At 31.9% G+C, this 25,521-nt stretch overlaps 1 protein-coding gene across 3 annotated transcripts in view; it reads right to left on the minus strand.

Annotated features, from left to right (window-relative positions):
- Nucleotides 1-24,882, minus strand: part of LOC114329361 (uncharacterized) — a 75,202-nt gene extending 50,320 nt beyond the window's left edge. For 2 of the 3 annotated variants that reach the window (XR_007697848.1, XM_028278427.2), the window contains exons 1-6: nt 24,718-24,875; nt 24,592-24,655; nt 19,691-19,777; nt 19,499-19,630; nt 7,607-7,723; nt 4,317-4,481 (exon numbers count right to left, since the gene is read on the minus strand). Coding sequence is in view for 2 of the 3 variants with exons in the window: in XM_028278427.2 (XP_028134228.1) it covers nt 4,317-4,481; nt 7,607-7,723; nt 19,499-19,630; nt 19,691-19,777; nt 24,592-24,655; nt 24,718-24,745 (593 nt within the window). In the remaining variant the exon portion in view is untranslated. Of the gene's footprint in view, nt 1-4,316; nt 4,482-7,606; nt 7,724-19,498; nt 19,631-19,690; nt 19,778-24,591; nt 24,656-24,717 lie in introns of all 3 variants that reach the window. The other variant, XM_028278426.2, reaches the window with a different exon arrangement.
- Nucleotides 24,883-25,521: the final 639 nt, after the last annotated feature.

The raw sequence follows: 25,521 nt of genomic DNA on the forward strand, positions 1-25,521 counted from the left end.
TACCTTCTTCTGTTGTTACTTTGGCTCGAGCTCCATCCATGGTCATTTTTGTTAATCTGATTAATTTTGCTGGTATATCTTGATTTTTCATTTCAATAAATAATTTATTTCTTCCAATACAGTCAAAGGCTTGTCTGAAGTCTACGAAGAGGATGTGGAGTTCTATGTTGTGTTCGTGGCATTTTTCGATTGTTTGTGTAACTATGTGGATCGCATCTGTAGTGGATCTGCCTTCTCTGAATCCTTGCTGGTAGTACCCAATTTTTTTCTCTGTGAATTGATTAAGTTTTTGTTTGATGAGGGCTGTTAGAATTTTATATGTTGTACTCAGTAGAGATATTGCTCTATAATTGTTACAGTTTGTTACTTCTCCTTTCTTAAATATTGGTATAATTCTGCCTTCTTTCCAATCCTCGGGCATTTCTTCTGCTTCCCATATTCTAACTATTAGGTTATAGATGCTTGTTAATAACTTTTCCCCTCCGTTTTTAATTAGCTCATTGGGAATTTCATCTGGGCCTGGTGTTCTTTTCTGTTTCATTTTTTGAATGATGGCTAAATATTCATCATGTGTTGGCATCCCTATTTCATTATCTCTAATGTCTTCCATTGCGCCTACCTCCTCTTCCGGGCTTTCTTTGCATCTATATAGTTCTGTGAAGTGTGTTTCCCATGATCTATTGTCAATTTTAACTACTGGTCTGCCTTTTCTTTGTTGAGCTTTTAGGTATCCAAATAGTTTGGCGCTGTCTTTACTATTCATTTCTAGTTCCTTTAACAGCTCTTCGATCCACAGTTTTTTTTTGTTCTTGCAACAATTATCGGCTGCTTTCTTTTTTTCTTTATATTCGTTTCGATGATGCACTTCTTTAGTTGATATCCATTTATCTCTTGCTTGGTTTTTCTGTTTGATTTTGTTTTCGCATTCTGCATCAAACCACTCTTTCCTTGTTTTTATTTCCCTCTGTCCTAGCACCTCTTCAGCTGAATTCAAAATGGATTCTTTTATATTTTTCCATATGTCCTCTGTGTTATTTGCTTGTGTTAGGTTTTCCTTTAGGGTTTTCTCATATTGTTCTCTTAGTTCCTGTACTTTTAACTTCTCAAGATTCCATCTTCTTTTGTTTTGTCTTGTTCTCTCTGCTTTAATTATCTTCATTTTGATTTCTCCTATTACTAGAAAATGGTCTGTGTCCGCGTTTGCTCCTCTATATGATCTGACATCGTGCATTATTGCTTTCCATTTTTTGGATATTAGTATGTGATCTATCTGATTGCCATCTGTTGTGCCAGGTATCAACCATGTTACTTTATGCTCTCTTCTGTGCATGAAGTTTGTACTTATAATGTAACTGTTTGTTATTGCTGCTAGTTGGCATAATTTTCTTCCGTTATCGTTTGTCTCGTCATGAATAGTTTCTTTCCCTGCTACTTCCTTATACTGGTTTTCTTTGCCTACTTTTGCATTGAAGTCACCAACCATTAGTACTATATCATTTCTGGGTAATCTTTCATATAATTCTTCCAGTTGTTCATACAATTCAATTTTATCATTTTCTGGTGCATTTTCTGTTGGTGCATATATGTTTATGATTGTCATATTGGCTTGTTTGTTTTCTACTTTTATATACGACATTCGTCCATTTATCGCTTTAAATTCTATAACTTTGTCCCTAATCTTACTGTTAACCATGAATGCTGTACCGTTTTTTCCTTGCTTGTTTTCTCCCGAGTAATATATTGTGTAGTTTTTCTTTTTGATATTTCCTTCTCCCTTCCATCGTACTTCTTGTAGTGCTAGTATGTCTATTCTGTATCTTTGCATTTTTCTTGCTACCTCTTCCATTTTTCCTGGTCTCAATAATGTTTGAACGTTTCAGGTTCCTACTTTTACTCTATTTTTCTTCTTGGTTTTTCTTTTTCTATCTCTTTTTCTTATGTTTGATTCGTTGTTCTTTTTCCGTGCTAGTTTCGTTTTCAGCTTTTCATTCATTTTCTTTACAGTCTCTTTACATTCCATAAATGCATTTTCCATATTCGTTTGCCGGTATGTTTTAGTGATACTAGTCGTTTGTTCTTTACTATGTGCTACTTTTACATACAATCTCAGTTTTTTGGCTTTGTGCCGGAATTATGTGCAGTCTTGGTTATTTTCGCCATATTTTCTGATTCATTTTCGTCATCTCCTGGTGATCTTTCCGTATATGTTCTTCCTCTGGGTTTTCCTTGAGGTGTTTTAGTATTCATCATTTCGCTTTGTGTCCTCTTGTATCCTAAGCTTTCCACAGTATATGTTTTGTCGTTTATTTTTAGCTTATTATAATTTAGCGATGCCTTCTGACCCCTTTCTCTTGCTTCCTTTAAGTGTTGTTTCAATATTTTTCTCTGGTCTTGTATCTCCTTGGAATAATCTTCACTTAGGTAAATGTCTGTTCCTTTTAGTCTTTTCGATTGGTTCAATATTTCAGTTCTTTTGGAACCGCTTTTAAGTTCCAGTAGTATAGGTCTCGGTAACTGTCTTAGGGGATCTCTTTGTATACCAACGCGTTTTATGTCTATTATCTCTGTGTGTTCATTTAGTGGAACTTGGATTTTAATTGCCATATTTTGTATACTTTTTATCATATCATTTTCTTGTTCACCTTCTTTCTCTGTTATACCGTATACTATAATATTTTTCTTTCTTACCTCTCTTTCTAGATCTTCTATTCTTTTTTCGTGTACTTTATTTTCTGATTTTAATGCTATATTTTCAGCTTTTAATTCTGCGATTTCCAGTTTCATGAGCTGTAAATCATTTTGCACTTCATTTAGTTTTTGTTCTATTCTTATGCCTCTATTATCCATACAATCTAATTTTTCACTCATCTTTTTCATCATTTCCTCCATCTTTTTTTCGACTATGGATTATTTTTCTAAATCTCTAGGCTAGCGTTAGAATCTTTCTCACTTCGACGGTTAGTAAGATTTTGCTTTTATCCAATCTCAGAGATTAGAATTATAAAAGTTATATATACTTATTATATATAATATAATATAATATATATATATAATATTGTACAATGTACTAACGACATTCTCATATGAAGAGTACAGGGGAAAAACAAGGAATGTCACTTTTTCATGAATTTTGGCTATTCTCGCCATGTGGTAGCAAAAAATGAGAACTATCAACTCGACTATCGATTCAGAACAATAACCAGAAAGATCAGTCTATATAATTTTTTTAAGAATTTGTATCCAGGCGAAGGACCAGGATTGTCCGCACGCCACTGGGCAAAAATAAGGAATGTTAGAAGTTTTTTGGTGCATTATTAAATTAATAACTTAATATAGATTAATATTATATTAAGGTTATAGACTAAGAATTGCTAGAATTCTGCTAAAAATCTCCTAAGTAGTTTTTAGATATCATAAGAATTAAACCTTTATTGGTGTTATCTCAATATGTTTAAAATGTGACATTCCTTGTTTTCCCCTGTACTCTTCATATGCAATTAGAATATGTAACAGCTAGGTACTTGGTAGAACCAGTAGAACCTAAGATGAGATTAGATGATGCTGAAAACATACTTCTGAGCAATATAGCACTTCCTTGGAATATTCTTAAAAGTATATTCTTCCCAGATACTAAAAAGATGTACGGTAGTACGTTCTAAGTATATAAATAGAAGGTTTATAGCACCTCCTTGGAATATTCTAAAAAGTATATTCTTGGTATATACTAAAAAGAAGTGCGGTAGTACATTCTAAGTATATACATAGAACGTTTAAGTACTGTAATGTAGTATATACTCAGTATCTGCTCTGCACATTCACAATGGTAATTACGCATATTCTCAGCATACACTTTTTCTGAAAAATATGTTCTCTGAATCTACTAAGAACATGAAATTGTTATGTGGGTTATCTCTTGGTTGTTGGTCCATTCTTCATTTATTATGGTACTGAGATAGTTGTAATGCGTCACTCTTTCTACAGGGGTTTGTTTGTTATCAAGAATGGATGATTATCAACAAATATTATCTTTTTTTCTGTCCCAGTTACCGTTAATAATCGCTAACCCCCCAAGCGTATTAAAATGAATTTACAGTCGGAAAAATGAAAGAATATCCATGAACGATCACATCAATCACTTATTTTGTATTTGCTGTCTTTTTCTATAAGTAACAAACGTTTGTTATAGAAAAAGATAGCAAATACAAAATAAGTGATTGATGTGATCGTTCATGGGTATTCTTTCATTTTTCCGACTGTACTTAAATTAAATTGATTAGTTTAAATTAAAAAAACTATTTTCTATATTTATACTTAACTCCCTAATATCACCATCTCTTGATTTAGACCTGCAATGGGATTTCTGCTTACGCTTACTTGGTGTCAGAACTCGTGTTTTATCATTCATATCTTCATTTCCCGTCATAGTAACTTTATTTCTGAATGGCTCTACTTTGTCTGCATTTGAATCTATTATGTTTTTGCTAAAGTTAATTGAAGACAAAAAAGTCCTAGTTAATATTTTATACTTATAGGGGATAAAATAAATTGATAAAAAGATAGGAAAATTAAAATTTTAAATGAAAATGTACCTTAAAAGTATTCTATGACGTTTCCTCATACGGAGAGATAATAGTCCTCAGTACACCGTCCTTTTTTGAAAATAATTACAAAAGTCTTAGTCTCGTTTTGTTGCGCGTGCTCATACCAAATTCAAAAATAAGAAAAAATTAAAAATTTCGTAGATATTTTGGGTTTAAACAAATATGTAAAGAAAAAGTGGATTACCAGGAAACATGGAACAAAATATAACTTAACCAAGAAAAAGACACAAAGTGGGCGGAAAATCTTGCTGAATGGGTAAGCGCGTGCAGCCGATGAATACCAAAACATAATACAGTACGTAAATCGTTCTGCTGGACATAGGGAATATACATTGAGATCATTGTGGCAACTGCGCTAACCTGTGTTAGTTGAAACTTCTGTTTGAATACGAGTTTCTGGTGCAATAGAACTGTTACAACGAACAGAATGAATGATTTTGAATGCAAGGCAGTCCATAAATAAATCAAAAACAAAGATTATGACTGATGAATTAATAATTTTACTTTAATTTTTAAAATATCTTTTATTTAAAAATTAATTTCCAAATTAAACAGACACAGTTTTCCCATTAGGTCAAAAATAGTTCTTCTACAATATCATGTTTTAACGTTTATTTGTGTCACCTGAAATTAATTGTCAATTTTGAGGTTAATGCCCCTTAATTCTAACAACTATATCGTCATTGAGAGAGCGAAGTTGCCACAATTATGTTAATATAATAAAATGTACGTATTTATGTATCTAAATACATCTATACAATGTATGTTCCCTATGTCCAGCTGAACGATTTACGCACTGTATATAATATTAGTAAACAACTATGGTTCATTTTTTAAATATGAGGAGTAAACTTAACAGACAGATTCACACCCAATAATGTCACTAGAAAAATAACCAGATCCATCTTTTTTTTTTTGGTTGATGATATCGGCCTTTGACGGTAATCCATAAATATTATACTTATTATACTAACACGTCGCTAAAGAGTTCTAAGAACAACTGCTTTTTATATAAATGCAGACTAAATATCTAAAAATTAAAGGAACATCGTAGAAAACACAAAAATCGCCGATATAAGTTAATTAACCTATTAATTTTAAATGAATTATTTCATAATTTATGGAGTAACCTCCATAGATATAATAACAAGTAAATTATTCCAAGTCCGAAAAATAGGGCTTTTCATTCACAGTCATTTGTTTCGAGCTTCTGTCAAATGTCGTATAATCCGTGTATGTTAATATTATACACAGATTATACAACTTAGACGGAAGCTCGAAACCAATGACAATCGATGAAAAGCCCTATGGCGTAACGCGGAGCAGATGGGATCGGTGGTCTATCTATCTCTCTCTACCGGCGCTTAGCTTTCTCTCTCTAGCATAATGATGGCCGCCGCCTCTGTGTTTGTGTCGTTCCATTACTCCCACCTCTTGGTAGATACGCTCACAGTCTCACGACAGACAAAGATAGCTAGACCACCGTACTTGATATTGGCGTTACACCCCGCTGCATTGAGTGGCATATAACTAGCCTGGTCTATTGTTAACTTTGGTAACCTCGTAACCTTGCTTGCGGTTGGACCAATTACAAGCAAGCATTTCGGCGCGGTAAATTTGAACTACTCCTCCTATTTTAAAAATGAAGCATAGCTAACACAATATATTATACCATCCACCAACCAATTGTAAATGGTAGGGGAGCAAAGTATGCTAAATGTGCAGTCACTAAATCCAAAAAAAGTTAAGTAAAGTTTTCCATTTTAGTGGGGACTTTCCATTTTTAATTTAATTTTCCATTTCCAACAATCGTTTTTTTAGATTATAGCGCCATCTATCCATAATTCGAAAAAATGTCTCGAATAAAAGTTACTTATTTTTAAGTATGGAATCCAAATCTGAAATAAAAAATGGGGGCTCCTATTTAAGATTTTAAAGTAACCCCACACCCCACCTCCGTGGGGGGTCGTGTTTGATGCTATTCGATAAATTTTTCAAAAATATTGAATAAATGTACTTTTCAGTTTTTCGCTCTGATGTTTATTTCGCGAAATATCGCGGGATTCGTATTTAAAATTTTAAATTTACCCCCCACCCCTCTCCGTGGGAAGTCGTGTTTGGTATCGTTCGATAGATTTTTTAAAATATTGAGAACGTATTTTTTAGTTTTTCGATCTGTCATTCATTTCGCGAAATATTCGCGTTTTTCTTGTGCAACTTTGGGACTCACTCATTTACTTACGCCCAGCTCAAATCGTCAGATTTTTTGAAATATACACTGTTTTGCATGTCCTTAACTTACCTTATCTTAATCTGACGATTTCGAGTTTTTCTAAGGATAGTTTTTTTTTCGGACCCCCCTTAACGAACTCCCCTGCATTAAGAACCAATATATGGTAGAGGTACATTTTCAGGGAACAAGGTTTCTCCCCATGTAATAATCTGACGCGCTCGAGTAACTGCAGAAATCCCCGCTTGGGCTCCCTTACCATTAAAGATATAATATCGCCACAGGAGCAAGTCAAAAGATAACATGAATATTTCAGCGAGTATCTGAGTGCAGTCATAACATTACTAGAAGACAGTGGACAAAGAATACAAGAAAGATGGAGTTACTACAATATAAAAGTTATTCTTCATAAAAAGTTCTGCATGGTCTAGAATCTAAGAGGCAATCATCAGATATCAAATTTACCTACCTATGAGGCAGATATATACAAAATATGAATTTTGCTCAAGAATAAAGTACCTTTATTTTTCACAATATTCAATATTGTTATTATGAAAAGCTGGTTTGAATTAAAAACTATGTTACAATAGGAAATTACACCCTTCTTAGAATTTTTTTATTTATTTGCGTTATTTTCCGCTTGTGTGACAAAAATACGAACAGAAATTTACCCGATTGGGTTCAAAATGATCCGGACGATACCAGTTAATGGTTAAATCGGTTCTGTCTGTTCTATTTGATCAGTGAAATAATTTAACTAATATTTAATTTTTACCTTAATGAGAAAGGAGCACTGGATGATACATTTCTTATTGGTATTTTATCTCGATTAAGCGACGTATCAGATTTTGACTTGAAACTATGCTGATCATCTGCCGGTTTTTCTAAGTAACTGAAAAGTAAAACTAATGGATGTAATACAATAATTTAAAGAACATAATTTTGAGAAAAAAATATTGAAAATATTTTATTTTTGGTTGAGCTATGTTTGTTGTTATAAGCAATATATTGATTATTTCATTCATAGGAGATTCTGACCAATAGAAAGCTACAGAAATCTAAATTAAATTGATAATTTTTGATAATTGCCCGTCGTCAAGTATATTACGTCAGATGCCCTTCGTTGCTATAAAAAAATACATTCAATGACATTAATGACAATTAATGTTTTAAAAATTATAAAAGTGATGACTTTCAACCATCAAAAATTTATAACAACTGTGTGTTTAATTGTACTAATTTGTACTTACATAAATAAATTACAATAAAATTTTGGTTTTGACCAGTTTTATTCATGAAATAATCGCAAAAAATTGCACTCGATCTCTAAAATTAATATAGAATTTTTGCCCTCGTGACACTTTGACATAATTTCGCTCGCCTTCGGCTCGTGAAATTAAAACTGTCAAAGTGTCACTTGGGAAAAATTCAATAATTTTAGAGCTCTTGTGCAATTACTACTGATAATTTTTCTCAAAGATCTATTCTTTGATGTTATCTTTATTCCTACCACTCTTTTAGCCGTTTCCTATGTTTCTTCTTAATCGTATTATATCCTTCTCGTATTGTTTTCTGCCTCTGTTTTAGGAGTTCTATATTCAATTCTTCTTGCAATATATTTCTTCTATTTCTGGATTTTTTTAGGTTTTCTAGGATTAACTAGGATCTCGTTCTTGGCGTGTTAGTTGTTCTCCTGTCTTTTTATATGGCATCTAAATTTTATTTATCATAAAAAGTGATCCGAGTGTGTCCGAGTCATATACTGCTCCCCTCCTAGCTCTCACACGCATTACGTTCGTTGCCGCTCTTCTGTCTATTAATATAATAGGCCTGGATCCCGCGTACCAAAAAAAATTGATTAATAGCAAGCTGAAAATTTATTAATAGCTTAACGGTGTCTAGTCGGACAAACTTTTACTAACGAGAACATTGGAACAGGTGAAGTTTTAATTGTGAAACAGGTTACAAATTTCGAACGTCAGACTACGAAAACGTCCCATGTATTTTGTCGGACAGAACTTTAAATTGATTTGTCACCCTTTCATTAAACTCTCTTGCAACAATCAGGCTGCTATTTATCACCTGTCATGTTCTACGTGTCGGGCTTATTAAAATGCCCAGTTGGTGATAAATACCGACTGATTTTTGCATGAGAGTTTAATGAAAGGGTGACAAATCAATTGGAAGTGGCTGCTCAACTGAAATTATGTATTAATTTCAATTGAGCAGATCCGTAACTTATAAGCCTGGATCCCGCGTACCAAAAAAAAAGTTTATTAATAGTAAGCTGAAAAGTTGTTAATAGCTTAACGGTGTCTATTATAGGACAAACTTTGATATACATACAGGAACACTGGAAGAGGAGAAGTTTTAATTGTGCAACAGGCTACAGATTTCGAAGGTCAGACTAAGAAAACGTCTCATGTATTTTGTTGTATAGAACTTTGAAATTGATTTGTTACACTTTCATGAAACTCTCATGCAAAAATCAGACTGCTATTTATCACCAACATAATTCCTATCATTTGACATGTTCTACGTATTAAACTTTAATTATGAAACATGATAAAAGTGCCATCCGGAGAAGTATCATGTTCAATAATTAAAGATTCCCGTGTTCCAGTGTTCCCATACATCAAAGTTTGTCCGACTCGACACCGTTAAGGCCATCGGTACATACGGTCAAATATTTTACGGCTATCCCTATTTTTCTGTCTTTACACGGCAAATTACGTGTAGTAAAATTCACACTGGTATGTATATGTTAACATTACTACAACGTCATTCTACTTGACAATGTCATGATTAACTTTAAAGAGACGGCTTTTGAATGTTCTTGGATAACTGTTATTTGTATAATTGCAAATTATTAATTCAGTTAATAAATGTGATTATTTCATTCATAGGAGATTCTGACCAATAGAAAGCTACAGAAATAAAAATTAAACTGATAATTTTTGATAATATAATACATTCAGTGACATTAATGATAATTAATGTTTTAAAAATTATAAAAGTGATGACTTTCAACCGTCAAATATTTATAACAACTGTGTGTTTAATTGTACTAATTTGTACTTACATAAATTAATTACAATAAAATTTTAGTTTTGAATAGTTTTATTCATGAAATAATCGCAACAAATTGCACTCGATCTCTAAAATTATTATCGAATTTTTGCCCTCATGACATTTTGACATAATTTCACTCCCATTCGGGTCGTGAAATTAAAACCGTCAAAGTGTCACTCGGAAAAAATTCGATAATTTTAGAGCTCTTGTACAATTACTACCTACTGATTATTTCATTCATAGGAGATTCTGACCAAGCTACAGAAATATATTACGTCAGATGCCCTTCGTTGCTACGAAAAGATACATTCAGTGACATTAATGACAATTAATGTTTTAAAAATTATAAAAGTGATGACTTTCAACCGTGAAATATTTATAACTGTGCGTTTAATTGTAGTAATTTGTACTTACATAAATAAATTACAATAAAATTTTGGTTTTGAACAGTTTTATTCATGAAATAATCGCAACAAATTGCACTCGATCTCTAAAATTAATATAGAATTTTTGCCCTCGTGACACATTGAAATAATTTAACTCGCCTTCGGCTCGTGAAATTAAAACTGTCAAAGTGACACTCGGGAAAAATTCAATAATTTTAGAGCTCTTGTGCAATTATTACTGATAATTTTTTCACTATGTATTCAGTGATTGTAATAATTTATATGTACAACAAAAACTAATACTCAATTACAATGGAACTTTACTATGGAGCGTTACTATGGAACGCTTACAATTTTAAACATCTTTAACAACAAAATACTTGGATCACAGAATATATTATCCTAATGTATTCTCTGCTTGGATCTTCCACAAATAATACACAATAAATAACTTTTTAGTAAGTTCACGTCTTAAATAAATTATTTATCAAATACACTATATATCAACATTATTTAATCAACAACTCAAAATATTCCCGATGCCATGTCAAATATTTAAAATTGTCACTGATTGCCACTGTCTGACTGACAATATGCTGACAATATTCTATTAGACTGAGTGCGTTGTAAGACAAAGATAGATTTGGAAAATATTACCACGGACATTGTTTTCATTTTTTTCGAATCCTGAAAAAACCAATAAATATTTTTGAAAGATTTAAAAGTAGAATGAAAGAATAAATTATTACCGTTGGCCGAAAGTCCCTTAGAATAAATAAAAAGTATATTTTGAATGAGATATTTGAAATGACAAATCACACTAAATTTTCTCTTAGTTTTTCACCCCTGTAACTTATTAAAATAAACATTATAGAAGTTATCAGGGACTTTCGGCCCTCCCTAATAATAGTGCAGCAGATATGTGAAACAACTGTGCATTTGATGATAGAAGCATATAATTTGGACCACATATACTACACATATAAAGGTTCAAATTTAGATACGAAGCCATCTCACATTTTGCCTTTTACAAAAATGGCGCGCATTCAAAATGGCGACTATACATATATGACTAATAGCACGATAACTTTTGAAAGAAATGTCCGATTTTAACCAAGTTTGGTATATAGGTTCTTTTTTTGATGTGTAAAATTGAGGTCTTGAACCGGAAGAATCGGTTTACCAAAGTTGTGTTTTTCCTGGTTTTTTATGTAAAAATATGTTGTTTTATTTCAATTATTTCACCCTGTATATAGGGTGAGGCAGATAACTGGCCTATTAGAAATATCTCGAGAACTATAGGTAACAGAATCATGAAAATTGGAATAAAGGGGTTTTGAGGGATGATCTATTAAATGAAAATATTTTCATCTCTTTGCAACTTCCGGTTATACCGGAAGTTGCTTATAATTTGGTTTTTTTAAATGGGACACCCTGTATATTTTTGCATTTTTGGATTCTCCTCAATATCTTCTTTCTTAAAATATGAAATTTTGTAATACTATACAGGGTATTTTCAAAGATATTTACATTTTTTTATTAATTTCGTAGCAACATTCACACCCTGTAGAATTGTAATAGTTTGACATTAAAAACTCTGCTTACGTTCAAGTGATTTCTAATATAGTCTATTATTGTTAAGAATCATTAGTATAGCTTATTTTGAAATTTTAGTATACAGGGTTGGTCGAAACTCGGAATGAATATTTTCTAAGTTTTCTTAAATAGAACACCCTGTATTTTAGTATTGTAATGAAATGGTATTTCATAGTACTTTTTTATTTTATAAGTATTCCCTATACCTAACTGCTTTAATTTGTGAGTTATTGGTGATTAAAGCTAAACATTAATTGCAACAAAAAATACGTAAAATTTTATTAGGTTACCCGTGAAAATATTCAATTACAAATCATTTTTCAGAAATAAATACATATTAATCCAGACTGATCCTTAAAATTACCAATAATGGATTAGCTATCAAAATACCTACGTAGTTAAGATTGTTGGTGCGACTAACAATTAAGCACAAATTAAAGCAGTTAGGTATAGGGAATGCTTAAGAAATAAAAAAGTACCATAAAATATCATTTCATTACAATACTAAAATACAGGGTGTTCCGTTTAAGAAAACTCAGAAAATATTCATTCCGAGTTTCGACCAACCCTGTATACTAAAATTAAAAATTTAGCTATACTAATGATTCTTAACAATAGTAGACTATATTAAAAATCATTTGAACGTAAGTAGAGTTTTAGTTGTGAAACTACTACAATTCTACAGGGTGTGAACATTGCCTCGAAATTAATAAAAAAACGTAATTATCTTTTAAAATACCCTGTATAACATTACAAATCCTCATATTTTTAGAAAGAAGACATCGAAGAGAATCCAAAAATATAAAAATATACAGGGTGTCCCATTTAAAAAAACGAAGTTATAAGCAACTTCCGGTATAACCGGAAGTTGCAAAGAGATGAAAATATTTTCATTTAATAGATCATCCTTCAAAACCCCTGCATTCCATTTTTCATGATTCTGTTGCCTTTAGTTCTCGAGATATTTCTAATAGGCCAGTTATCTGCCTCACCCTGTATATTAATTTTTCAAAAAGACAATAACGCCATTGAAAAGAGCGTAAGAATATTTTTTAGACAATATTTTGAACTTTTTAGTTATGTTAATAACCATTTAATAAATGCATAACTTATCTTCACATGTACCTATGTGCGGCAGATTCGTGCAAATATTATAAAAATTATTGTGCATTTAATGGTAGAAGCATATAATTTGGACCACATATAATACTACACATACAAAGGTTCAAATTTAGATATGAGGCCATCTCAGATTTTGCCTGTTACAAAAATGGCGCGCATTCAAAATGGCGACTATACATATGTGACTTTTATCACGACAAGTTTTGAACGAAAAGTCCGATTCCAACCAAATTTGGTATATAGGTTCTTTTTTTAATGTATAAGATCGAGCTCTTGAACCGGAAGTATCGGTTTACCAGAAGTGTTTATCCTGATTTTTTTGTAAAAATATGTTGTTAATTTTTTCAATTATTTCACCCTGTATATATTAATTTTTCAAAAAGGTAATACCGGCATTGAAAAGAGCGTAAAAATATTTTTTAGGAAATCTTTTGAACCCTTTAGTTATATTAATTACCATTTAATAAATGCATAACTTATCTTCACATGTAGGTACCTATGTGCGGCAGATTCGTGCAAATAATAATATAAGAATTATTGTGCATTTAATGGTAGAAGCATATAATTTGGATCACACATACTACACATACAAAAATTCAAATTTAGATATGAGGCCATCTCAGATTTTGTCTTTTACAAAAATGCCGGGCATTCAAAATGAATCTGCCGCCCATATGTACATGTGCACATACGTTAGGCATTTATTAAATGGTAATTAACATAACTAAAAAGTTTAAAATATTTCCGAAAAATATACTTACACTCTTTTCAATGGCCGTATTACCTTTTTGAAAAAATTATATATACAGGGTGAAAGAATTGAAAAAGAAACAACATATTTTTACGTAAGAAACCAGTAAAACACAACTTCGGGTAAACCGATTCTTTCGGTTCAAGACTTCGATCTTATTCATCAAAGAAAGAACATATACACCAAATTTGGTTGAAATCTGAATTCTCGTTCAAAAGTTATCGTGCTGTTAGTTACATATGTATAGTCGCCATTTTGAATGCCCGCCATTTTTGTAAAAAGAACAAAAACTGAGATGGCCTCATATCTAAATTTGAATCTATGTATGTATTATATGTGGTCCAAATTATATGCTTTTACCATTAAATGCACAATAATTCTTATAATATTTGCACGAATCTGCCGCACACAGGTACATGTGCAGATACGTTATGCCTTTATTAAATGGTAATTAACATAACTAAAAAGTTCAAAATATTTCCTAAAAATTATTTAACGCTCTTTTCAATGGCGGTATTAACTTTTTGAAAAATTTATACATTCAGGGTGAAAGAATTTAAAAAAACAACATCTTTTTACATAAAAAATCAGGAAAAACAAAACTTCTGGTAAACCGATTCTTCTGGTTCTAAAACTCGATCTTACACATCAAATTAAAGATCCTACATACCAAATTTAGTTCAAATCGGATGTTTCGTTCAAAAGTTATCGTGCTATTAGTCACATATGTATAGTCGCCATTTTGAATGCCTGCCATTTTTGTAAAAAGCAATATCTGAGATGACCTCTCATCTAATTTTGAACCTTTATATGTGTAGTATATGTGGTCTAAATTATATGCTTCTATCATTAAATGCACAATTGTTATAATATTTGCACCAATCTGCCGCACTATAACGTAATCTTTCATTTTGCGTTTAAATTTTTCAAAAATACTTATTAGTTTTCTCAGGATTCGAAAAAAATGAATCCCCATTTGAATAGCACTGCAGCCGAAAATACGTACCCATCCCCTTAAGCTATTAACAAATTTTCAGCTTGCTATTAAAAACCTTTTTCTGGATCCCGGCCTATTAACCGATTTGAACAGCACAAATTACACGCTCATCCTTAAATGACCCATTATTATTATTCAATATTTCCCTGTCTACTGAGGTATGTACATAGATCTCTCTCATAATTTTTCATCTATTTCGATTTTGTGTCTCTTGCATCCAGTTTTTCAGGCAAAGTTTTATATAGCCAGTTCATCATGCTGATGGAGGATCTCTACGTCGATAGATATCATCATAAGAACATCAATTTTCATAAGAAACAGAACTGAATAATGAAACAGAGATCCGGGAACTGCAGTACCTTGGACACGTGATGAGAGGAATAAAATACTAGCTTTGTATAATATCAGGAAAAGATTTTAGGAAAGCGTAGCGTTGCAAGACAATGTTTTTCTACTTTATAAATAGGCTAAATGCCTGTTTTACTTCGGTTTTTAGCCTCAATTGACGTCTGACCATCTTTTCCTCGGTCGTCCCAATGATCTTTTTCCATTTGGCGATTTGTCTCTTGCTATTCGTACTATTCTATTTTCTGACATTCTTTCTATGTGCTGATTCCATTCAATTTTTATTATTTTGGTCCACATGTTTATTTCTCCTATAAGGCGATTTGGCAATCTTTTTCTGATCATCTTTTCCTCGGTCGTCCCAATGATCTTTTTCCATTTGGCGATTTGTCTCTTGCTATTCGTACTATTATATTTTCTGTCATTCTTTCTATGTGTTGATTCCATTCTATTTTTCTTCTTTTGGTCCACATATTTATTTCTCCTATACCACATCTCGCTCGTATTTCCTCACTTCTTACTCTGTATTTTAGAGTATGGTTTGTTATTTTTCGTAAGAATGTCATTTTTGCTGTTTCCAGCAGTCTTTGTGTTTTCGCCGTATCTGCTCTTGTCTTCGCTGTGTACGTCATTATCGGTCCTATTGTTGATTTATATATCCTGGTTTTCGTTTCCGTTGTGAGGTATTTGTCTCTCCAGATTGGATTGTTGAGACATCCTGCTGCACTTTTCCGTAGCTTGACAGTTTTATTTACAAGTACATATTCCGTTTCCATCACTTGTTCTATGTTCACTATTATTTTGATTTTTACGACCAGTTTACATCGATTTAGTTTTCTCTGTTGAGATCACCATGTTGTATACAGTACGTAAATCGTTCAGCTGGACATAGGGAATATACATTAAGATAATTGTGGCAACTGCGCTAACCTGTGTTAGTTGAAGCTTCTGTTCGAGTACTTTTGGTTTCGAGGTTCGAGTTTTGGTTCGAGTTTTTGGTGCAATAGAGCTTTTAGAACGAATATAATGAGTGAGTTTTGAAACAAGACCGTCCATAAATAAATCAAAAACAAAGTTTATGATCAATGAGTTAATAATTTTACTTTAATTTTTAAAATATTTTTGAAGTTATACTTCTATAGGCGCGATTGAGATTGAGGGTGAATTTATATTGATCTGCGCGCATGCGCACACCGACAGTAACATATTAGTCGTTATACGGGCTCTGATTGGGTGTTGAAATGATCTGTCAATAATAAATAATTGTTCAATATGAAGGTAAACAAATGTATAATATATTAGTTTTATTGTTGTGAGGACAGAAACAAAAAAGTTTATAATTGTAGTGACATTTAAATAGTTTTTAAAAGCAACAGGCACGTAATAATTGTAAATGTATCATATGTACCTACCTATTTGAACCTACCAAAATACATAGTATGTAATACTTTTATTTACATAATTTGATTACCATCAAAATTTCTATCAATGTTCACCTAATATATTGTTTTCTTACTCTATGTTTTGTTGTATTTTTTCAATTCTAAATCATTTTAATTCAAAATCTAAATAATTTAATTTAATTCAAAAATGTCAAAAGCTTAATCCGTTTAGTTAGTCGATCTTCGCACATAATGACACATTGCCTCCGTGGCGAAGCGTTTAAGGCGAATGAACCCCAATATACCAACCGCGCTGATAGCTGGTTCGAATCCCAATAAAAACTTTTATTTTTTTATTTTTTTTTATACATTTTATGATTGTAAGTATATTTATTATATAATTTTATTTTCAGAAAATATGTATTTAGTTAAAAAAATTTCCGACAATTAATGTTCAGAAATCATTTGTGGCATTTTTAATGTGTTTGTGTGTGCTTTATGCTTTTATTATTTTAATTTTTGGCACTGTTTTAATAAAAAGGTTTGAGAAGTAGTAAGTATAAATTAGTTTAATATTTAAATAAAATATAAATAAAAAGTATATTAATTTCGTTTAAATCATATAATAGAAGTATAACTTCTTACGTGCGTACAAAGTAGGGCTTCCAATCCCGCAGCCTGAGTTCAATCTCGGTATTTGCGGGACTAAGAATTTTCAATCCCGCGGGATCTCGGTATTTGCGGGATCCCGCATATTGAAAATAGTCATATTTATATAAGGCAAATAAAACAGTAAATTAATCAACTAGCTCCACATTTATTTAAGTATTACTATTAGTATGAGATCAAAACTGTTTTTTCTTCACAAAAAACAGTAACAAATACATACAGGAAAAACCAAAAATCTATCTTCAAAAAATACACCAACAAAATTAAAAAAAACTACAAAAAAAAAACATTTCAACATATTGGATGGTATGAATATAAACGGAGTATTAACTCCAAGTACGTTCTCATGAGTATGAGCATAAAGTATAAGTTTATACTACATTTCATATGAATAAAAATATGTTGATGTGATGAGTTTTTACTCACCGTACATAAGAGTAGATACTACCGCGTGAAGTATGTACTCCAAAATTTGGAGTATATACTACATTTTTATTTTAATTCATACGAGCCAATATCTAAATCTAAACTGTCATCTGCCAAATTGTTGCGTACTTTAGACACAATATAGCCAGCAGCAGAAAATGCCCATTTGGCTTCCATACGTCGACGGTATTCCTTTTGAGGCTTTATATTATGTAAATGTAAGATATTTTCCCATTAACTCACCAGATTCATAGAGGCATTTCTATTTTAATAATGGACTCACGTGTATTAGCTCGAGATGGCGACGGGCAAAGTAAATACATTACATGCTGACGACATTGTTAACTCTAACTCCTGTTGCAATGTAAGATCAAGATCGGAACCCGATGATGGAACCTCTACATTGTTTCTTACGTGTTTCTTACTTGATCAGTATCTTCGTCATCATTGCTCTCAGACGAATTTAAAGGGCTGAAGTTCATTCCCATTACAAAATCATTAATTTCTTTTCGAAGTAAACTTTTCGGTGGGAGATGAACAGTTTCATCGTCACACGACACTTGGTAACTACGAGGCTTTTGGAGATAAATCAGTAGTGCAGTCACATTTCTACGTCGTTGTAAAATATGGCGCAAACATAGTTTTTTGATAATTTTTAGCGTAACTACAGCAGTAATGTACGCTTTTTCAGTCCCGCAAATCCCGCGGATCCCGCACCTGTAATCCCGCATCACGCGGGATTGGAAAATGACGCGGGATCCCGCAATACCGAGATCTCGGTATTGCGGGATTGGAAGCCCTAGTACAAAGTACACACACATTCTTTTTATTTAAAAACTAATTTCAAAATTAACAGTTTTCCCATTCCCTTAGACCAAAAATATTTAGCTACTACATTGTCATAATTTTGAATTTTGAGGTTATTGTCCCTAAATGCTAATAACCAAATTGTCATCGAGAGAGCTCAGTTGCCACAATTATCCCAATATAATACAATGTACCTATGTATTTATGTATTATGTATCTAAATATATTATACAATGTATGTATATAAGCTGTACACTCCCGTGGAAGTTATAGCTGTTTTTCACTTTAATGATCCGTTAAGACATGGGGGATCAGTCCACTTTTCTTCTAATCTGTCTCCTCAAAGCTTCTGGTGCGTCTTCGTTTTCGTCACTACTTTTCTCCACTCATTTCGGTTCACAGTCTTTTTTTTCCAGTTTCGAATTCCCATAACTCTTTAAGTCGTTTTCGACTTGCTGTTTCCATCTTGCTTTTAATCTACCTCGTGCTCTTGTCTCAGGGGGTATCCAGTTGGTAATAACTTTAATGGGATCATCTTCACTTTTTCTACTTATATGACCATACCACCTTATTCTTCGTGCTTTTGCTTCTTTCACTATGTTTTCTCCTTCCATCCATTGTTCTATTTCGTGGTTCATCCAAGGTTTTCTTTCGTTTTCATTTATTACTTTTGGTCCAAGAATGTTGCGCATTATTTTTCTTTCAAATGCTTTCAGCTGTTCTTCTTCTTTTAACGTTAGGGTGTTGGTTTCTATGGCATACATTACCACTGGCCTTATGGTAGTCATATATTTGCATCTTTATATTTCTGCTTAATTTTTTATCTTTTATTATTTTTTTATTTTTGTGGTAAGCTCTATTTCCTGATTGTAGTTTCTGTTTCAGGTCTATTCTTTCATTATCTCTACTAATCATCGTTCCCAAGTATTTGAATGTATCTACTTCCTCAAATCTGTAATTATCTATTATCATTTGTGTTAGTCTTGTTTTCTTGAATCTGCTTGCGTTCAATATATGTATATACAATGTACCTATGTATGTTCTCTATGTCCAGATGAACGATTTACGTACTCTATAAGCGCCAACTATAAATTAAAAAACCAAAAACCTTTACCTTGTATATCTTATTTCGGTTGGTAACCTTTTATTTAAACATGGTATCCTTCGTGGCTGGTTAGTTTTTTCCAAACGGGTCTTGGTTTTGTTGTATGTAGTCACCAAGTTCTTTAGACCATGATTTATTAACCTAAAATGAACAGAACTTTAGTCAATATTTAAATATCTTAAGAATATTTGAATATCTTACTCTTTATCCTTCTGTAAATGTTCGTCTTTTAAATACAGAGAATTCATAGATGATTTATTTTTTCTGTTCGGAGATTTACGAGACATGCTAGAATAAAAGTATCCATTAATTACATGTTAAATATTACAATGTATATTGTATAATCTTGTATTATAAAGGACTGCATATTCCATTACACGTTGCAGTCCATTGAAGATGACAAAGTGACTGCTGAAGAGCTGCTCTACATCCCCTACCCTGTTCAAAAGATTCCTAGTGTAAACGCTGCAACCATAGAAATTATGATGCGAAAGAATGGTAATATCAGTAAGAAACCAATACCTGTATATCTACCTTGAGTTTTTCTGACGTCCAAATAGTGATCTCACAAGACGGATATGACCATAGAATTGTGATGAGAAAACTGGAACAGAAATATACAAAGAATGGAAGGGAAATAAACCAAAATAAATCCTAACAACGGAAAAAACAGAAACAAAACAGCTGGAAAGAGACGATGGTAAACAAATCAAAGAAACAGAAACGAACAAGTATTTAGGTTTTATAATATCAAACAAAGGAACAACTGAAGAAGGTATAAAAAACAGACTCGGACAAACATAAGAGACTGTATACCAGCGGCGGATCCAGCATCGTTAAGAGGGGGGGCCGATTGGCTAAAATAAAAATCGGATCGAAGAACTGAAAAATACCTGTTCAGTAATTTTTAAAAATCTATCGAATGACATCAAATACGACCCCCTACCCCAACCCCTGGAGGTGGGGTGGGGCTCAATTTAAAATCGTAAATGGAAACCCCCAGTTTTTATTGCAGATTTGGATTCCTTACGTAAAAGTAAGAAACTTTTATTCGGGACATTTTTTCTATTCTATAGAAATAGAATAATATAGAAATAGTCTGTCTCGAGAAATACACTTCCAAATGAAAAACTAAAAAACATTTGTTTACTATTTTTCAAAAACCTATCGAATGACACCGTGTCGTGTTTGGTGGCATTCGGTATTAGATAGGATTTTGAAAACTATTCAACTTGTTTTTTGATTTTCCATTTGAGAGTGTGTTTCTATAGATATTAAACAATTTCTATAAATTACCCATGGTATCACGATAAATCGTTTTTCCGATTATAGCGCCATCTATCCAGAATTCGAAAAAATGTCTCGAATAAAAGTTGCTTACTTTTACGTAAGGAATCCAAACCTGCAATTAAAACTGGGGGTCTCCATTAAATATTTTAAAGTTAGCCCCATCCCACTTCCAGGGGGTCGAGTGGGGGGTCGTGTTTGGTATTATTTGATAGATTTTTAGAAATTATTGAACATATATTTTTCATTTTTTCGATCCGATGTTCATTTCGCGAAATATTCAACGGTTCCGCTACTTTTGGGTCGGGACACCCTATAGCCCTATATATAAAGTTGATGAAATAAAAATAAATATATGTAGTGAATTATCATTAAAATTTAAAAAACCTACAAAATGAGACTTTATAAGTTAACAACTTACAGTAGTTTCGGAAATGTAATAATGAATTAACCGAATGTAATTTTTAAAAAATCAAAATACTTTACTTTTTTCAAGGCAAAAAAAAATCATGTCGAAATATTTTTAATTTTATTTCGTAATGGGAAAGTACATCAAGTGACACTTCATTTCAAATCGTTTGAAATACTGATTACAAAAATGTATAATACGTACATGCGCAAAATTTTGGTCAAATGCTTTTTAAACGCATTCATTTTTTTTCGAATCCTGAGAAAACGCAGAATAAAATATTACATTATTACCGAGGGCCGAAAGTCCATTAGAATAAACAAAAATTTCTTTTGAATGATATATTTCAAATTAACACGCTGACGGACAGAACGTCTATATACGTTTAATTTCCATTGATGTAATGTGACACAACGTCCATAGACGTAGCATTTCCCCTATTCTACTTTGCAAAATACATATTAGTGTCACAACACTTGCTACTTGCTTATACATTTGACGCACTGTCCGTCAACGTGTTAAAAATCATACTCAATTTTCTCCTTTTTTCACCCCTGTAACTTATTAAAATAAACATTATAGAAGTTTTCAGAGACTTTCGACCCTCGGTAATAATAATGTTATCTTGCATTTTGCGTTTAAAATTTTCAAAGATACTTATTAGTTTTCTCGGATTATAAAAAAAATGAATGCATTTAAAAAGCATTGGACCGACATTTTGCACAAGTATTGTCTATACATTTTTGTAATCAGTATCTCAAAAGCTTTTAAATGAGGTGTCACATGATGTACTTTCCCATATGAAGTTTAAAATTTAATTTATTACCATCATTTTATATGTGGATGAATGCATCCCGCGACATAAATGACTATCTATCGTACTCGTGGAGAAATACTCACTTACTCACTTCTATCAAACGTGATATAAAATAAACTTATATAATATATAAGACATACATTTCATGGATATAAGACATACCTTTTTCCATAATACATACTCTCGAAAGTAGAATTGGTATTCACTGCATCATCATTGATTTGTATCGGATACACTGAAAAATCGCATTACTTGTTTTGAATGCTCTCAGAACTTAAATTTGATCCAAGATCAGTAGGTCTCATAGTATGATCTATCTGATAAGATGTACCTTGTACATATTTATTATCATCATTACTATTAACATTATCACCCAAATTACGTTCATTTTTAAAAAAATAATCAGTTATATTGCGACATTTGAATTTTTTACTTTTTAAGTTCTCGGTAGAAGCTTCTGATTCCTTTCGTTTATTTGACATCTTATAACTCTTCGTAAATCACAAACTATATTAATATAAAAAAAGAAGAATAAAATCAAAATACTATTAATCACGCTAACAATTTACAAACTTAGATCTGTACGAATCAGTATTATGTAGAGATGTTACTTGCATCGATACCCAAATACCCAAAATACACTAATTACTAATAATTAATAAGGATGTTCTTTTTTCGTGGTCAGCTATCGCGCTATCGGCGTGTGAACATATTTATATTTTCGGCGAATTAATATAGTTTTTGCTAGGCGCGCAATTTTCGAGAGATTTTCGGCGAATCTGTTATCTGCAAACGATTTTATAATTATACGTGGAGATCCTTAAGTAGTATGCGTTCACAGTATATAGGATTACATATTTTTTTAAATATGCTTATTGTGATAATTTTTATTTCTTAATTTATAAGGATTATAAATTACTCATTTCCAAATACACTGGCGTCACTGCCCCGTTTTAGCGAAGTCCCATACTAATAAAATATATTTATATGTAATTCATAATTCATATAATATTGTAATTTTAAAACATGTATAATTATTATCCAATTGAAAAAATAAATGAATGTTTTTGTAATATTTATATTATAATTAAAAAAAATCACTTGGGTTGAGAGGGGGGGCCGATCGCCCCCATCGCCCCCCCTTGGATCCGCCACTGCTGTATACGAAAATTGAAACCTGTACTGTGGGATAATTACATCAGTATAAAGACAAAAACAAGAATATATAACACTCTGACAAGAAAAACTAAGAAGATGTAAACCTCCGAGATGTTGAATCGGATTTATGTCTTAGCGTAGTAAAAAAACAACTAATAAAAAAATAATAAAAAAATAATAAAAAAAAATAAAAAAAACAAATTGAAGATATAAAAAAACAAAAAAAATAAATATGTACAAAAAAAATATTTAAAACCAAAACAGTGTATTGTTTAGATAATAATTGTAATATGTTAGTTTGTTATGGATTTAGAGTTAGAAATACAGAAAAAATTCCTCTGATTGAAAAAACAAATTTGTTTATTTTTAAAATAACAAAATGTCTGGCAAATTGGCTCGGCCAAGGCCATCAAATTCACACACAAAAAAAGAAATATCTTGACTTATGGATGTGAAAGCTGGGTAATAAATAACAAACCCAAAAACAAAATAAGAGCAACAGAGATGGAATTTCTAAGAAGCTGCGGAGTAACATGAAAAGATAAAATGAATAACATAGAGATTAAGAAGAGAATGGAAATTAACTCGGATGGATATAATAGAACTAGACTACACAGAACAGAAGTGATTAACATGGTACGGATATGTCAAAAGAGCAGACAAAAAACAAGAGTGGAACCCGATAGGAAGAAAGAAAAGAAGCAGACCCCGAAGATCCTTCAGAGATGAAATGGACGAAGTAATGGAAAGAAGAAATCTGCAGGAAGGGGGCTGGCAAAACAGAAACAACAGTTGAGTGAAAGAATACAGTAAAAAATGTAGAGATCCGTAGTATGTAATATATTGTATTACATTGTATGTGCCCATAATAAACTCTACAAAACAAAGAATATAGATGACTATTAGAAAGTTGCTTGGCGTACCAGAAGAAGCAGTAGTTTTCAACACAGACTGTCGAATTGCGAGAAAAAGGAAAAAATTGTTACTTGTGTCCACGAAAAAAGCGAAGGAGTATAAAATACCTTTGCCTGATTTGGAAAAAACCTGTCGATAATTTTTGAGACAAAAAACATAGTAACAGGACGGCACCCATTATACAAGAAGGAAAATATAACAACCATAGAAGGACAAATAATTTACGGGCGATCAAAAGGTCGGGAAAATGGAAGGAGATGAGTTTTTAAGGGTAATCAATATTTCCTGTAAAAGTACAAGTGCTATGGAAACAAGTTAAATAGCAAAGTTTTAGGCAACGAAAATATTACTTCTATTTTTCCACTTTTTTACGTGCATCAAAATTTAAGCGAAAAATTCAAATAAACGAGTTTTTGAACCGACATAATATAGAACGGGATATGGATTCCCACTACATACATATATAGGTAAGTACATAGTAGTTAAATAATTAGCATAATTACGTTAAAAACTTACGAATTTCCTCTGTTCTTTGCATGACTTTCATCAAAATTTCTTAAATCAATATAATCGTCATTAACTAAAAGGTAAAATAAGCATTAGTTCCTAAAGCTCCCTAAAAACAGATCTAATAAACTGTACCTGTAACTTTTGGTTTTGTATTATGCATTTTTTTGATCCGGAATTAACATTTTTTATTATTTCTAAACTGAATCTAAAAAATAGTGGCCGTTTTCTCTTTTACGAATATAAAAAATATATAATATTGGGGTATAACAAATAATCTGACGTTTACTGACATTTACATACTAACTATTGTACGTTTACGTAATTAGAACGTTATTGGTTAAAATTTAAGCTTCTCGTATTTCTTTGGGGTATTTTTGATTCAGTCAATTTGTACTCTACGAGCTCCCTAGTGCGAAAGTTTTGGGGTAGTTCTGATTTCTTTCATTATAGATATATGGATTTTGGGCTGCTGAATCCGAATATGAGGTTTGCGGACAAAATTTCAGCTTTTTTCCGATTTTTTGCTCAAATCTCGAAAACTATTAACTTTTAGTAAATGGTCTGTTAAACAGAAATTAAAGTACTTAAAATTATCTACAAATATCACTATTTCCTTTTTTTCAGATGAACCGTTCGGTCTAAAGTGCAAGTTGAAAATTGCCAATTTTTAACGGTCTCGGCAAAACCCACTTTTTACCTTCCAAAACTTTAGTTTTTATTAGAGTGCTGTCATTTGATAAATTTCTCCTAGTTTTCTGTACAAATAATAAATGTTAGTTCATAATATGAATATGGTATGTCTCTTCTCACAGCTTCCATGAATCCATTCCATCCTAAAATACCGAGAATGTCACTGATTTTCCCTTAGAGCCACAGAAGATCAGGCACAGATGGAGTCACAGTTTCAGTTGGTGTGAACATTCCCTTCGGATCTTG

The sequence above is a fragment of the Diabrotica virgifera genome, chromosome 4 (genome assembly GCF_917563875.1).
Source record: "Diabrotica virgifera virgifera chromosome 4, PGI_DIABVI_V3a".
Lineage (NCBI taxonomy): Eukaryota > Metazoa > Arthropoda > Insecta > Coleoptera > Chrysomelidae > Diabrotica > Diabrotica virgifera.